This window comes from Nerophis lumbriciformis, linkage group LG25, assembly GCF_033978685.3.
Source record: "Nerophis lumbriciformis linkage group LG25, RoL_Nlum_v2.1, whole genome shotgun sequence".
NCBI lineage: Eukaryota > Metazoa > Chordata > Actinopteri > Syngnathiformes > Syngnathidae > Nerophis > Nerophis lumbriciformis.
In genome coordinates this window covers 25,619,674-25,636,802 of record NC_084572.2, presented here as the reverse complement: position 1 = coordinate 25,636,802, position 17,129 = coordinate 25,619,674, and the positions used below count along the sequence as shown (strand labels likewise).

General features: G+C 40.1%; 1 protein-coding gene across 7 annotated transcripts in view; it reads left to right on the top strand.

Moving 5' to 3' along the window:
* The window catches only part of LOC133621737 (protein sidekick-1-like), a 782,002-nt gene that overhangs the window by 568,832 nt on the left and 196,041 nt on the right, over nt 1-17,129 (top strand). For all 7 annotated transcript variants that reach the window (XM_061984042.1, XM_061984041.1, XM_061984043.2 and 4 more), the window contains 3 exons: nt 61-234; nt 9,548-9,684; nt 12,921-13,068. In XM_061984042.1, coding sequence (XP_061840026.1) covers nt 61-234; nt 9,548-9,684; nt 12,921-13,068 — 459 coding nt within the window. The remainder of the gene's footprint in view (nt 1-60; nt 235-9,547; nt 9,685-12,920; nt 13,069-17,129) is intronic.

The following is a 17,129-nucleotide window of genomic DNA, read 5'->3' as shown; positions in this document are numbered from 1 at the left end:
GAGAGTTTGTGCCTTTGTACTTATTGCACTTGAATAATATATGTGCCCTCTTTGTTGTAGCTTCAAGTGGGATCGTAGCGGCGTGCCTGTCCTTCCAACCAGCGGGGGGCGGGTCTCCGTGCGCCAGGGCTCCCTTACAATTGGCCAGACGTGGTCAGGGGACATCGGGGATTACACCTGCTCCGTCACCTCCAAAGCGGGCAACGATTCCCGATCTTCACGACTCGAAGTCATGTAAGTTGAATTATTGGATAGGGTAGGATTGACTTAATTTATCCCAAGTCCAGATACAAAAAGTCCACAAAAAATAAGGTAAAAACACATGAAAACAACAAGAAAACAATAAAGAACTCAAAGGACATAAAAAAACCTTAAAAGAGCACAGAGCTGATGCAACCAGCTGCCACTTCAGCGGAGTAAGTATTTTATTTATAAAGGGTTTTTCACAGATAAAATCACAAAGCGCTTTACAAAACATAGGTGAATTAAAACATCAATTAAATTAAAAAACAGGGGCAACATCATAAAAAGGATAAAAAGTTGATTAAAAATGAACTAAAAGCTTTACTAAAAATAAAAGTCTTCAAATGAGCCATTTCTACGTACAGCTACAAAAGTTAAACACCAAGAAAAAACTCAAAAATGTTATTATCATGCGTACTTAATGTTCCTTGAGAAGATATCTTAAAATGTGAGGGATGTACTCACTTTTGTGACATACGGCAGTTTCCCACCTCGCGTCAATATGACATCATCGTACAATTTGCATAATTGGCTATAAAGCATGTATTTTTTTAAAGGGTTAAAAAAATGTCATGCAAATATTTAAAGACACATTTCTGTAATTGATTTTTAGTATCAACATATAATTTTCTTGTTACATTATATAATTTTACTGTATTATTCAGTTGTATTACTACAAGTACAATGTAACACAGGCTGTACTTTGTACACTCTTGGTTTATTTACATTTACATAGTATTCTGCCTTCCCTCGGTGTTGTTATTCGGGTTGAGTTGAGTTTGAGTTTATTTGGAACATGCATGCATACAACATGATACATCACAATTTCCAGTCTTTCTATTCAACATGGTCGAAAAGGAGTAGGAAGAAGCAGAGCTTGTTTAATTTTACCCCTTTTCCTTTACATAGCAGTTGCTAAAACTTTTGTTCACTTCCTGTTCTCAATCTATTCACAATATACTCCATAAGTAATAACGTTACAAATAAATAAATAATTATTGAAGTAAGTTATATTTCATATGGTGAGATAATTAAGATTATCTAGAAAATAAATGGATGGATGAAATAAATTCAGAATGTTTATAATGGTTCTTCTTTTTTGTACTTTCTAAACACTTTTAAATTTGAAGAGTTTTTTGAAGTGTATTATATTAGTACATTTCTTTGCTTAATCCATTCCAAAATTATATAATAAAGGCCCTAAGTGTTGTACGTACGTACAAATGTTTTAAATTAAATTTTTCTCGAAGATTATATTTCTCCTCTTTTGTTGAGAAGAATTGTTGTACATTCTTGGGTAGCAGATTGTAGTTTGCTTTGTGCATACATTTAACTGTTAGCTTTTATTTAGTTATTTAGTTTGGCAAATAGGGAAACAGTCCTTCAGAGAGAAAAACATGACCAACTTTAGTCTGTGTATTGAAAGTCTTCTCACTGGACTTACAATAAAACTAAGCACACAAAGGAAAGTACATTATTATACACAGGAAGTGCCCATACATGTTAGAATCATGGTAAATTGGTAATATAGTTTGGCATAAACTGAAAAAAAGCATACAGGATAAAGTTTGGCTCTTACGCCGCTAGCTTCATGCTAACATACAATGGACGACTCCATTGACAGGCTAATAAAAATTAGCATAGCGTTAGTTTTGAACTTGTCAAAAAAAGTTTTAACAAATGACATTTTATCATAACAAAATTGACACAAATCAGCCAATTTAAGACGACGTACATTGACCACTAACTGTACTCCCTTCGAGGTCTTAATTAAGGCTCAAGTAGTTTGTTTTGCTCCAGACATTTATTTTAGCCACGTCTTCTTCACGTTACCAACGATGCCAAATATAAGAACTACTAAAATAAGCAAACAGAATTTACAATTAGTCTGACATCCAAAAAAGAAAACACATTGATTTCACATAGAAATAATCATGCCTCATAAACTCCAAGGTAATAAAGTTTATTTTCAATCCGAGACTCCGTTAACGTCTTCTCCATCAAACACTTGTTGTCTCACGCTGCTCCCTTAATTCCGTCACATATGAATTGCCCCCCCAACAACGCGACCAAACCGGAACAAAAAATATATTCCCCTCTCAATTTACATGGGTTTTGTAACAAAAATAAAGTTAACATAAACTTGCATGAATTAACCCAAGGACATACCTTTTTAATCCCTTTATGTGTACAATATGAAGTTATATTTATGCATTGTATTTATTTATTTTCACCAACTATGAAATTATATATCAAATATACATGTTACTTTCGTCATCAGCGACTGTATGAGTCTGTGCTAAATAGCAATGGAAGCCTGTTGCTCAAACCTCAAATTATGTTACGACACTGTTACCTTCCTCTGTTGCAAAATATTACGCAATATAATTAAAAAACTTTTTTTTTTTACTAGTGACAGCCCTAAATTTACCTGTGTTGGGCCGCCACATGTAAATGAATATGGTACGTGGCAAATACTGACAGTGATAGTAATCACTCACCTAATCCAATCTTCAAAAATTATTTGTTGTGTATTTTAAAAACGAAATTAATATTCATGCTGGATATTTGTTTTTGTGTAAATGTGTCGTCGTGTGTCCGTCTAACGACTGGACATGCCTGACGCTAATACCGTATTTTAAGGACTATAAGGCGCACTTAAAATCTTTTTCTTTGCGCGCATCTGCCTTTGTAGTCCGTGGCGACACCGTAGTCGATAAGCTTTTTCTCTATCTTCTTGTTATGTGACATTCATCCTCCGCCCTAGCCATTTCTAATATAAAGTAGTGTAAAGTTCTTACTTATATCTGACAGTAAACTCGCCATGAAAGCGCTAAAACATACCGGTGTAGTGAGTTTACATTATTCACCCAAGAAACTTTAGAGAGTTCCGGTCGGACGGTTTTTCACGGGACACATTTCACGGCGTTGTTGTTTCCAGATGAGGAGATGCTGCTCCGGTATTTATTTAAGTAAAGTGTGAATGTCATTAAAACAGTAAGCTCCATCTTTTGACACTTCTTCCACTCCCGTCCTTGCACGCTACACCGCTACAACAAAAATGACGGGGAGAAGACGCTGCCGAAGGTGAGCCACGTTAATGACCGCCCACAAAACGGCACATGCGGAAGCGACTGTCAGAAGATGATCTGTAAAACATAATCTATGCAACATTTTGACCAAAGAACCACCATTACATGTTATGTAGACCACAAGGAAGTGTTTTCCATTTAGAAAAAAATAAATATATATATGACTTTTTTAATGCGCCCTATAATCCGGTGCGCCTTATATATGAAAAAAGATCGAAAATAGACCATTCATGGGAAGTGCGCCTTATAATCCGGTGCGCCCTATGGTCCGTAAAATACGGTATTAAGTTGCGTCACTTGCATATTTCAAGTGTGCCTCATTAAAGCCTCTGTAAGAGAACACCAGCAGGTTGGGGGTCTTTATATATTCATAACCAGTTGAATCATCTATTTATGAGCGATACTTACGATTAATTAATACAACTGCTGGGCGGCACGGAGGTGAGGAGACACAATCTTTTGGAATGGTAGCGAGACCTGAGGTTACATGTCAAACGTGGATGGCTCAATGTTTATGCCTATGAAAAACTTGGAAGGTGAATTAGAGATTTCCTGCCTCATGCGTGTGTGTGTGTGTGTGTGTGTGTGTGTGTGTGTGTGTGTGTGTGTGTGTGTGTGTGTGTGTGTGTGTGTGTGTGTGTGTGTGTGTGTGTGTGTGTGTGTGTGTGTGTGAGAGTGACATTCTCGTTAGCTCAGTATCATCGGGTCATAGAGGCTAACAGACGCTGGCGGCTGAGGAGACAGACTAATTAGCAGCAGGTTATTGGTTCAGCTCTCACAAGACCCATCCTTGTGGTCGTCACTGACTGTGTGTGCGCGCGTGTGTGTGTGTGTGTAGTGTGAAGGTAAGCGCCACAACATTCACTGCTGCTCATCCGTTAATTAATGCCACCACGCCAGTTCAGAATGAGAAAACGTCATTCTCATGCCCGTCTTGGAATCTTCTGGAAGCGCCACTCCACCTGTCGTGCTCTTCCTCCGGCGCTGAGACGCGTCAATATTAAAAAACACTCATGAGCATAAACAATAACGGAAAGGTTGATATTTGAATACGGCGCCTCGGTAATAAAAGTGGAGTTTGCATCCATCACGGTGTGGTTGAACTCAGGTCACTTGAGCTTACTATGAACTACTGCAAAATATCGGGTTATAGACATTTATTTTTATTTTTATTTTTATGAAATGCACCATTTTTAAGGAGCTTTTTGATTAATGGAAAAGTTGAGGGGATACAAATATATTTTTTTGTTTTAATATGGTTTCTGTAGGAGGACAAACATGACACAAACCACACCTAATTGTTAGAAATCCCACTGTTTATATTAAACATCTTTCAGATGTTTGGCCAGCGCCCTTTTGTCCTACTAATTTTGGTGGTCCTTGAACTCACCGTAGTTTGTCTACATCAGCGTTTCTCAAAGTGTGGGGCGCGCCCCACTGGTGGGGAATAGAGACATGACAGGTGGGGCGCGAGGAACGGGAGGAAATTTCACTTTAAATTTTTTTTTTTATTATTATATTCTTAGATTATTTTTTTTACTATGCTTTAATTTTCTATACACACTGTAAATCACTTTGTGATTCTGTCTGTGAAATCCGCTATATAAATAAATGGAAATTACCGGTACTTATTTTTACTGTAGGCTTTATATTTCTCGGTACGAGCGAAAGTTTGACAGACATAGCAACAGTAACTAATGGGGGCGGGGCTAAGCGGAACAAACTTTCGCGCGGATGGGTAGCAGGCTAGTGTGTGGACTACAATTACACAAATATATACATTTGTGACTCGCACCTCAAAGGTCGTCGAGCCAGAGCCAGCGCCTGCAGAGAAACAAAAATCTGACGGGCACACACTGTGTCATTCACCGGGAAGCACTCGCGTCAAGGCAGCTCAGCCCCGAACTCAATGAGGTTTTAACAGATGTTGTGAGCGCGGTAAATGTGATCAAAACACGACCACTGAAAGTGCGACTGTTCTCTGCACTGTGTGAGGAAATGGGAGCTGATCATACAGCCGTGCTGTTTCACAGTGAAGCAAGGTGGCTCTTCCGGGGAAAAGTGCTGTCACTTGCCCTGTCTTGCCAAATGTATAGCTCCTCCTTTTTTTTTTGCAAAGATTGCAAAGTGGCACTTTTATTGTATTTATTATTGAACTTGATGCAAGTTATTTGATTTATTATTGAACTTGATGCAAGTTATAACACTTTTTTTGATTTATTATTGAACTTGATGCAAGTTATAACACTTTTGTTTTATTTATTATTGAACTTGATGCAAGTTATAACACTTTTTTTGATTTATTATTGAACTTTATGCAAGTTATTTGATTTATTATTGAACTTGATGCAAGTTATAACACTTTTATTTGATTTATTATTGAACTTGATGCAAGTTATAACACTTTTTTTGATTTATTATTGAACGTAATGCAAGTTATAACACTTTTTTTGATTTATTATTGAACTTGATGCAAGTTATAACACTTTTTTGATTTATTATTGAACTTGATGCAAGTTATATCACTTTTTTTGATTTATTATTGATCGTGATGCAAGTTATAACACTTTTTTTGATTTATTATTGAACTTGATGCAAGTTATAACACTTTTGTTTTATTTATTATTGAACTTGATGGAAGTTATTTTATTTATTATTGAACTTGATGCAAGTTGTACCACAGCTGCACAGTTATTTTATTTATCTTTGAATATGATGTTATTTTATGTTATTGAGTTTGAATGTATACAACTTGATGTTCAATAAATTTGAAAATGTTAAAGCTTGGCATTAGCGCTCTGTTGGGGCGATGGGGGCAGGTGGGGCTTGAAAACTCCCCCTTGTCCAAAGTGGGGGATGACAAAAAAAGTTTGAGAACCACTGGTCTACATATACACCTTTCTCCGACTTTCTAAGACGTGTTTTACGCCACTCCTTTTTTCGTCTCATTTTGTCCACCAAACTTTTAATGTTGTGCGTGAAGACACAAAAGTGAGTTTTGTTGATGTTATTGACTTGTGTGGAGTGCTAATCAGACATATTTGGTCACTGCATGACTGCAAGCTAATCAATGCTAACATGCTGGTTAGGCTAGCTGTATGTACATATTGCATCATTATTCCTTGTGTGTAGCTATATTTGAGCTCATTTAATTTCCTTTAAATCTTCTTAATTCAATTTATATTTGCACGTCTTATGACACATTATCTGTATGTAATATTGGCTGCATTTCTGATAGTTGTTTTTGTGCCATGTTGTTATAAACCACAGCAAACGTTACCCAGCTTGTTATAAATCCATTAGAAGAAGACAACCTGCCATTTCCTTTAAATTGGACACACACATCTATACCTTTGGCCATTCTAAGCCGCTAATTTCCTGGAGTTATCTCACCTTCTGAGACATGACTCGAGTGTTGTAAAAATGTGTAGAATAAATATTACATTTCTACGGAGCCCCTAAAGGGACATGGGAGTTTTGCGAGATCTCGCAATACTTTTTGCGACATCTCGCAAAAAGTATTGAAAAGTATTGCTTTTTGCGAGATCTCGCAAAAGGTTTTTTTTCCTATGTCAGTGAACCGGAAGTGAAACAGACACTGCAATGGTGAACTGGAAGTGAAACAGACACTGCGATGGTGAACTGGAAGTGAAACAGACATAGCGATGGAGGAGTGGGAGCCTACCCATCATCTGTGCTCTGTTGTGGGACCACAATACGATTTGATGTCTTTATATGTTAGGCCAATACTAAAATAGAAATCAATAAACCTCTCCCACGGATGATGGGTAGGCTCCTCCATCGCTTTGTCTGTTTCACTTCCGGTTCACCATCGCTGTGTCTGTTTTACTTCTGGTTCACTGACATAGGAAAAAAAAAACTTTTGCGAGATCTCGCAAAACATTTTTGTCCCCCATGTCCCTCTAGGGGCTCCGTACATTTCAACATTTCTGTCAACAAAGATTTGCGTCAGCCTATGGCACATTGTCATTTTGATAGTAGGCCAATATAGATAATATAGACTAGAGATGACCGATAATGGCTTTTTTGCCGATATCCGATATTCCGATATTGTCCAACTCTTAATTACCGATTCTGATATCAACCGATACCGATATATACAGTCGTGGAATTAACACATTATTATGCCTAATTTTGTTGTGATGCCCCGCTGGATGCATTAAACAATGTAACAAGGTTTTCCAAAATAAATCAACTCAAGTTATAAAAAAAAATGCCAACATGGCACTGCCATATTTATTATTGAAGTCACAAAGTGCATTATTTTTTTTAACATGCCTCAAAACAGCAGCTTGGAATTTGGGACATGCTCTCCCTGAGAGAGCATAAGGAGGTTGAGGTGGGTGGGAGGGGTTTGCGGGGGGTGTATATTGTAGCGTCCCGGAAGAGTTAGCGCTGCAAGGGGTTCTGGGTATTTGTTCTGTTGTGTTTATGTTGTGTTACGGTGCGGATGTTCTCCCGAAATGTGTTTGTCATTCTTGTTTGGTGTGGGTTCACAGTGTGGCGCATATTTGTAACAGTGTTAAAGTTGTTTATACGGCCACCCTCAGTGTGACCTGTATGGCTGTTGACCAAGTATACGGAGCATTCACTTGTGTGTGTGAAAAGCCGTAGATGTTATGTGATTGGACAGGCACGCAAAGGCAGTACCTTTAAGGTTTATTGGCGCTCTGTACTTCTCCCTACGTCCGTGTACACAGCGGCGTTTTAAAAAGTCATACATTTTACTTTTTGAAACCGATACCAATAATATTGAAACCCATCCATCCATCCATTTTCTACCGCTTATTCCCTTCGGGTCGCGGGGATAATTTCTGATATTACATTTTAAAGCATTTATCGGCCGATAATATCATAATCATAATATCGGACACCTAATATCATACTTGCCAACCTTGAGACCTCCGATTTCGGGAGGTGGGGGGGGTGGTTGGGGGCGTGGTTAAAAGGGGAGGAGTATATTTACAGCTAGAATTCACCAAGTCAAGTATTTCCTATATATATACAGTATATATATATATATATATATATATATATATATATATATAGGAAATACTTGACTTTCAGTGAATTCTAGCTATAAATATATATTTATTTTATTATATATATATATATATATATATATATATATATATATAAATAAAATAAATACTTGAATTTCAGTGTTCATTTATTTACACATATACACACACAACACTCATCTACTCATTGTTGAGTTAAGGGTTGAGTTGTCCATCCTTGTTCTATTCCCTGTCACTATTTTTCTAACCATGCTGAACACCCTCTCTGATGATGCATTGCTGTGTGGCACGCACAAAAGTGCTTTCATCAAATGCACTAGAGTCTGGAATCTTCCATCTCTCCCTAGCATGGCCCAAAACCGGTCAATCTTTGCTTCCTGAGGAAGATCTTCACTGCCAAGCACTTAGTAGTCCACTACTTCTTCCCGGAGGCTATCCAGGGCCAATCGCAGTTGCGGCTTGGAACTTACAAGCGTATTTCTTCATCTTACTCGTCGCCACGGCTGTATCTTCCTCGTTCTTCTGCTTCGTCTCCTTGTTGTGTGTGCAGTTGTGCACTGCACTCTCTAAAAGCCGTAGATGTTATTGTCACATATGCATGTACAGTAGATGGCAGTATTGTCCTGTTTAAGAGTGTCACAACATTGCTGTTTACGGCAGACAAACTGCTTTACGGTAGACGAAAACTAGACTGCTGTTGTTGTGTGTTGTTACCGCGCTGGGAGGACGTTAATGAAACTGCCTAACAATAAACCCACATAAGAAACCAAGAACTCGCCCGCGATCATTCTACAGTTATAACGTGATTGTGTAGGCACGCTGTTTATATTGTGGGAAAGCGGACTCAGGTCCGCATGGAGCTGGAGGGGGTGTGGCCTCCAACTCCGCCTGAATTTCGGGAGATTTTCAGGAGAAAATTTGTCCCGGGAGGTTTTCGGGAGAGGCGCTGAATTTCGGGAGTCTCCCGGAAAATCCAGGAGGGTTGGCAAGTATGCTAATATAGACACTTACATCATGCGTTGCCTTCATTATAACACTTGACATTTTTTGCGGCTCCAGACATATTTTATTTTTTTGGTATTTTTGGTCCAATTTGGCTCTTTCAACATTTTGGGTTGCCGACCCCTGCCCTAACTTGATGTATTTATTTTTGTCTCCTCTTGTGCACAGCGAGCTGCCACACTCTCCCCGCTCCCTGGCAGCACGGCTCAATGACTCAGACTCTCGCTCCGTCCTCCTGTCCTGGCTGCGCCCTTTCGACGGGAACTCGCCGCTTCTCTACTATCTGTTGGAGCTCTCAGAGAACAGTATGTATGCTGTGTGTGTGTATGTGTGTGTGTGTATCGCCCGGCCCTAATTTATAGTCTCTGCGCAGCAAACAGCTGTTTATTTGCTGTCGAGCAGGCACCGACGCCGCCTCATTTATAAGGCGAGACGTATGGAGGAATGCGTAAATGTACATCCTGGTTCCCTGGAAATACGCTCTCAAACACCCCCTCCCTCCCTTGTCCTCCGTCTCCTCGTCTCTCGCCCCTGTGTCAGCACAGATGTTTGAACAGCAGGCTGCCTCTCGTTCAGATGGGAAACAGAGGGAGAGAGGGATTGCGATAAAGAATGACAAGATGGCTACCCTGTCTTCCTTTCTCCTTCTGTTGCACGTACACAGCCAGGCACCCAACTTTAAAAGTTAAACCCATAAACACACAAGCTCTGAACTTATAATCATTCACACCTGAACATAAAAGAGTTTACTGATGATGCTAACCAAAACAGCAGCACCCACTGAGGCACAAATCCTATATTCAGGGCTACTCCTCCCTATAAGAAGCCCATGTAAAATCTCAAATACTAAAAAACATAAAGCTTCATATTGAATTAGACTGCACATATTCCTAGCCCCTTCCTGCTCTGCCACTGATAAAAAATATACTGGCGTATTTCCCTCAAAATTCGCGAAGTGGCGCTCTGTTAGTGCTGACCATGTACGCTTAACTACTGCGTTCAAATCCTGATCGGGATGGTGTCAAGAAAATATTCAATGTTTTATTTTGTTAATTGTGTTATTTACAGTAACATTTCTCTCCCATTAATTAGTTTTAGTACAAAACATGCATAAAACGTATTTCAAGTTTGATAAAAATAGATTTACACAGGTAAAAAAAAAAAAGTGCTGCTAACATAAGTTCAAGCATGTGTTTTTATTGGCTGCTTCGTGATTGAAGTAAATGGTGTTAATGACGACTTATGTTATGCAGAGGCTTCTTTTTTGGTGTCATGTAGTTGGACATTGTTGTCTTCTAAATTGCTAAGCACAATAAATGACTTCTGCCCGGTTTGCCATATGATAGCTTATGATTGACTATAGCAAGGGTGTCCAAACATTTTGACTTGGGGGCCGCATTGGGCTAAAAAAATTTAGCCGGTGGCGGAAAGCCGACTGCATGCAAAGTAACTCTCTCTCTCTATATATATATATATATATATATATATATATACATATATATATATATATTAGGGCTGCAATTAACGATTAATTTGATAATCGATTACCGTATTTTTCGGACTATAAGTCGCTTCGGAGTATAAGTCGCACCGGCCGAAAATGCATAATAAAGAAGGAAAAAAAACAGTCGCACTGGAGTATAAGTCGCATTTTTTGGGGAAATTTATTTGATAAAACCCAACACCAAGAATAGACATTTGAAAGGCAATTTAAAATAAAGAATAGTGAACAACAGGCTGAATAAGTGTACGTTTTTTCCATATATGAGCCGCATCAGACTATATGCCGCAAATATATATGCAAGATTTTGTAAATGTTTATTTACATACCCTAATTGTTTTTAAACAGTGCCTCTAACACGACAGTAAAACAGCTGATCAAACAAAACAGAAGTCATCATTATGTACCCCCCAGTTGTGGAAGCTAGCTTTCCAATCAGCTAAACAAACCCTATAACTTCACTGTGACGTTTTGGTGAATTTACGAAACTGAAACAATTAAAAAAGAATGCCGCTGTAAGTTAATATTACTAACACAACACTCGTAAACGTGTTGGCATATTAGCTAATGCTAACAACGCTAGCTTGATTACATTACGATAGCATGTACAAAAATGCATGAAATCACTCCTAGAGACATCACACATGGGACTGTCTCGTAAGTACAAATTGTTTTAGTTATACTGTAAAACTTACAAACATTGCACAGGATGCTGAATGAATAATCCATATGAGTATGTTATGATCCGTTGCCCGGATCATAGTTTGTTTAAGTTTATTTAGATTTTGATTCACGTATGGTTTAAGTTCTGTTTCAGTACCCTGGTTTTGTGTTTCTCGGTTGTCCCGGGTGCTGATTAGTGTCACCTGCCTCTGATTAGTGTTCGGGACGCTCACCTGTTCCTGGGCACTAATCAGAGAGCTATTTAGTCCTGCTTTTTCGCCTCACTCAGTCTGGTGCTTTTATTTGCTTACACGCAACAAGTGATGTCGTCTACCCTTTGATTTCCTGAGCTAAGCTTTGCCTTATTCTTTTCTTGTTAGCTATCCCGTTAGCTCCCGGTGCTTTGTGTGTTTGTTCCTGCCTGATTTATAAGATAAATCACTGTCTTACCTGCACTTTTGCCTCTGGAGTTCCTGCTGCAATCTTGGAAGAACAATCCGTGCACCACCATGCGTCCACGCCGTTACGGAGTAGAAACGCTATGGACGGCAATCGTACTTTTGGTTCAGAGCTCTAAAAAAACAGAAGGGCACTGGAGCACCTGCAGTGAGAGAACTCATCCAAAAGATAGCGCCAAGCTAACACACCCTTTCAGTGTCTTGGCTTGTTTTATTCCAAAAACTATTCGCATTACAGCCGTCAGTAAAGAAAAATCATAAATTAGCCGCATCGTTTTATAAGCCGCAGAGTTCAAAGCGTAGGAAAAAGGTGGAAGCTTATAGTCGGGAATTTACGGTATATGGGAAACACTGGTCAGTATAAATATGTTTCGGTAAGCCACCCTTTGGCGGGCCAAGCAAAACCACCTGGCCGTTCTGCTTCTTGCTTATTGGTTTAACAGTGATTGACAGCACATCATTACAGTGGCATTGGAACATTTCAGGGTGCACAGCTAGAAATGACATTTGTGTTAATGGGAGCTTACGGCCTCACCTTTGGACGCTATTAACAACTTTTGCCTTTAAAGCCCTTTTTCAACATGTGATTATTTAGCGAAATGAACAAATATGATGACAAACACATGATTAGTTTGAGTGTGCGTGCATGTGTGCGGATGTGTACCACGCAATACGCTGTATTTATGTGTCACACAATGGCTTTTATTGCATTTACTCCCACATGACGCCTGTCATTCGCACAAATACACGTGTGGCTACTGAGATGAGAACATCTGTCTCTCACATATTTTAGGTGGCCAACACAATCATCAGATGGTCGTCGACATCGGCGTCTGTGCGCCTTCATTACCCTCCCATCGCTCAAGATGTCGCCTCTTTATGCAGCTTTCCTTTCCTCATCCTTGTCTCTCCTGTCCAGACTCGCCGTGGAAGGTCTACATATCCGAGGTGGACCCGGCAGTGACCAACATGTCAGTGGGCGGCCTCACGCCCGCCAGAACCTACCAGTTCCGACTTTGCGCTGTCAATCAAGTGGGCAGGGGACAATACAGTGCGGAGACACAGAGGTAGGGGCAACGTCTTCTTATGCTTTTCTGGCACGCGTCCCTTTGCTTGTCCCACTCCTCCATGATCGTGGCTGTTTTCCCACCAGCCATGAAACCAATTTGCTCTCCAGTACACGCTGTGATTCCTGCGAAATAGAGTTTTCGCTGCCTTCACACAGACTCGACATAAATAAGCTGGAGTCAAAAGGCGGTATTATAATTATCGCCATGTCCGTGCAGAGGGCACGGTCTAGTCCTGTGTGTGTGTCGTTGCCTGGAGCTGGGATTGGACAAAAGGTTCAGAATGTGAATAAAAAGGCTGCATTTTAATTTGAAGGGAGCTGGGCTTTTTTTTTTTTTTGTTAAGAATGCATTTGAATTTAAAAGCAGACACGTCTGTTTTCAAATGTGTATTTCCCTGCCAGTCCCGGTGAATTTAGTCGCGTAAAAATAGGCGACGAGGCCTTTTTTTGCGTGAGTGCCGCCATTGTTGTGCAGATGTGAAAAGACGGAACACTAATGGGAATTATCGCACCGCAGCCTAGATGCACCAGGAAAAAGGGTATTTGGAGGAGGTGTGACACAATTTAGCCATTGTACTCCTGAATACACACACACACACACACAATACAACAGATGCAGTCATTGACAGATGCCAGGTGTTGTTTATCCAGATAGAATCTCAGCAAAGATTAGACACTGAAAAATTTTAAATAAGGCCCTGTTACGCCAAATTTCTTCCCCCTACAAAAACCTTCCCCCCCCCCCCCCCATTTACTTCCGGGGTCATTTCCTCTTACGTCATTTCCTCTTACTTACGTCATTGACAGCGATCGATAACACTTCGGCTTTGACTGCCCATTGCTGGAAGGCTACTTGTTTTTTTAATTTGTTTTTTATTTTTGATAATATAGCATTAACAAAACGTCTGTATTAATCGGACAAATTAACTTGAGGATATTCCTGACTGCACATTTGACGGAGAATTAAACGATTTTTGATTAATTTTTCCACGGGTCAACACTACTTCAGGGTTAATTTTTCTTTCAGACGGATGGGTTTTAGGTTGATATTGTTGGCAAACACGATTTACTGAGATTCACTCTAACTTCGAGTAAGAACATACCTTTACTGTATGCGGCCGGTCCGTGGTAGCCCAATATGGAGACGTGAGTAGGAGCAGTTTTTAGCAAATAATTAAAATAATTGCCAACAACCCCGATAATAACCCTGACATGACTTTGAATTCTCTACAATTATAAACTTTGCCCTCCGTGTCAAGTGGGGGCAGCATGGCGTAGTGGGTAGAGCAACCGTGCCAGAAACCTGAGGGTTGCAGGTTTGCTCCCCGCCTCTTACCATCCAAAAATCGCTGCCGTTGTGTCCTTGGGCGGGACACTTCACCATTTGCCCCCGGTGCCACTCACACCGGTGAATTGAATGATGAATGATAGGTGGTGGTCGGAGGGGCCGTTGGTGCAAATTGCGTACGATTGATGGGTTCTTCATGTAAAGCGACTTTGGGTACTTAGAAAAGCGCTATATAAATCCCAGTTATTATTATTATTATTATTATTATTATTATTATTATTATTATTATTATTATTAAGTCACTTTCCGTAATGAGCCAATTATCAGTTGAGGTATAATTGAAGCTGCCCAATAATAAGTATATGCCCAATTGTTTGTCCGAAATGTAAATAGCACTGCACATATGTACCGCAGTGAAGTCAGATGACCCGTGGTCAGACAAACGACAATATTTAGAATAAGAACATAAAAATAAAGAAAAACCTTGGGTATTTCTTCAAGACTTTAAAATGAGGCAAAAAACTGCAATATAAAATGATTTTTTATTGTTTACAATTTTTTTGTTCCAAACATTGTTAAAGTACAGACATTTAACAGTATTATGTATTAAATAATATTTTTTGCACGTTACCACGAAGACAGAAGTTCCCAGCAGCGGCCCTAACACTCCGCCTGAAATTTTCCCTAACACTCTGCCTGGAATTTTTCGAAGCCTGCTGGTGTTTGACATAAGTCCCCTGGGAAAGATAAAGACAAATGTCATTCAGTGACACCACCATTTTCAGGAGATTTGGATTCTATCGATCGCTGTCAATGACGTAAGAGGAAATGACGTAAGTAAGAGGAAATGACCCCGGAAGTAAATGGGGGGGGGGGGTTGTAGGGGGAAGACATTTGGCGTGACAGCCCCTTCTACACTAAGCTAGATAAGGTTATCCAGGGTAAGTCCCACCTAACCTTATCCGTGTCCACACACAACAATGCCACCGTTTAAGACCCCCTCCCCCCTCCGTCCGCCGGTGAAACGCGACCTAGTACGCATGCACGAAAAACCTCTGACCTGGAAGTGTATCCTTACCCTGTGTTTCAATGTAGACTATAGCCACATTTCTTTTAACAGTAAACCTTGCTTGCCTCACCATCAGCAGCTGTTAGACTATTGTAGTGAATCACACCTGAGCCATCGTACATGAATCATATCTTTAATGGATGTGTGAAAGTAAACAATGTGATAAAGAACATTTTACAACAACCAACAACAGGATACTGTGCTTGTGGGCTGAAATTGGCGGTCGTACTTGACGGTCGCAACAACTTCATGGCTTCACAATAGTTATGGAGTACAAAACTAGACGTTGAGTTCTCGCTCGACATACATCGCAGACTATAACTGCTAATCTGCTTTGACAGTCGAAACGCATTCGCTATTTTTCGTAGTCTTCCCTTGTCCATAGGAGCATGGTCGTTGTATCTCTTTCGACAAATGGACCAAGTTTTTCACTAAGTACAATCAAGGCTGACCTGGACATTCGAAAGTTCTCTTGCCGTTCCTCTTACACAACACACTTGGTGACAAACATATCCCACCAGGCTGCCGTTCTTCCAGGGCTTATGCAAAACCGTTGCTCAACATTGCTATGTTGCCGTCTGAGATGTGTTGTATCCGAAATAGCTGCAATCGCCCGTTTCCTTCTCTTGAGGTATTCATGTGTGATTTCCAAAAGCGCCTGTACATGTACAAGAATGAGAAACACGGGCATGTCTGGATGACTCGCCTCCATCTTTCAAGTGGTTGCCGCCGAGTACCGAACGGGTTGTTATGAAGATGGCTGTTGCGCGTTCTTTCTGATGTCACTTTCTGTGTGGGGTGCGGTCTTTCTGCCGTCACTTCCTCTCTGAACTCAGTTTGTAAACAATCGATGAGTCTTTACAAAGCTAAGAGCCGGAGATTCAAGAAATACACGGCGCACTTACCCGTGTAAAAAATTATCCAAGGAGGGGAACCTTAAACGATGGTTTGGTGTGACAAAATGTTTTCGTTTAAAGGGGAACATTATCACCAGACCTATGTAAGCGTCAATATATACCTTGATGTTGCAGAAAAAAGACCATATATTTTTTTAACCGATTTCCGAACTCTAAATGGGTGAATTTTGGCGAATTAAACGCCTTTCTATTATTCGATGTGACGTCACATCGGGAAGCAATCCGCCATTTTCTCAAACACATTACAAACACCGAGTCAAATCAGCTCTGTTATTTTCCGTTTTTTCGACTGTTTTCCGTACCTTGGAGACATCATGCCTCGTCGGTGTGTTGTCGGAGGGTGTAACAACACGAACAGGGACGGATTCAAGTTGCACCAGTGGCCCAAAGATGCGAAAATGGCAAGAAATTGGACGTTTGTTCCGCACACTTTACCGACGAAAGCTATGCTCTGACAGAGATGGCAAGAATGAGTGGATATCCTGCGACATTCAAAGCAGATGCATTTCCAACTGGAAAAAAAGAGAGCGGAAAAGGGTATGTCTACAGAATATATTAATTGAGGAAAACTGGGCTGTCTGCACTCTCAAAGTGCATGTTGTTGCCAAATGTATTTCATATGCTGTAAACCTAGTTCATAGTTGTTAGTTTCCTTTAATGCCAAACAAACACATACCAATTGCTGGTTAGAAGGCGATCGCCGAATTCGTCCTCGCTTTCTTCCGTGTCGCTGGCTGTCGTGTCGTTTTCGTCGGTTTCGCTTGCATACGGTTCAAACCGATATG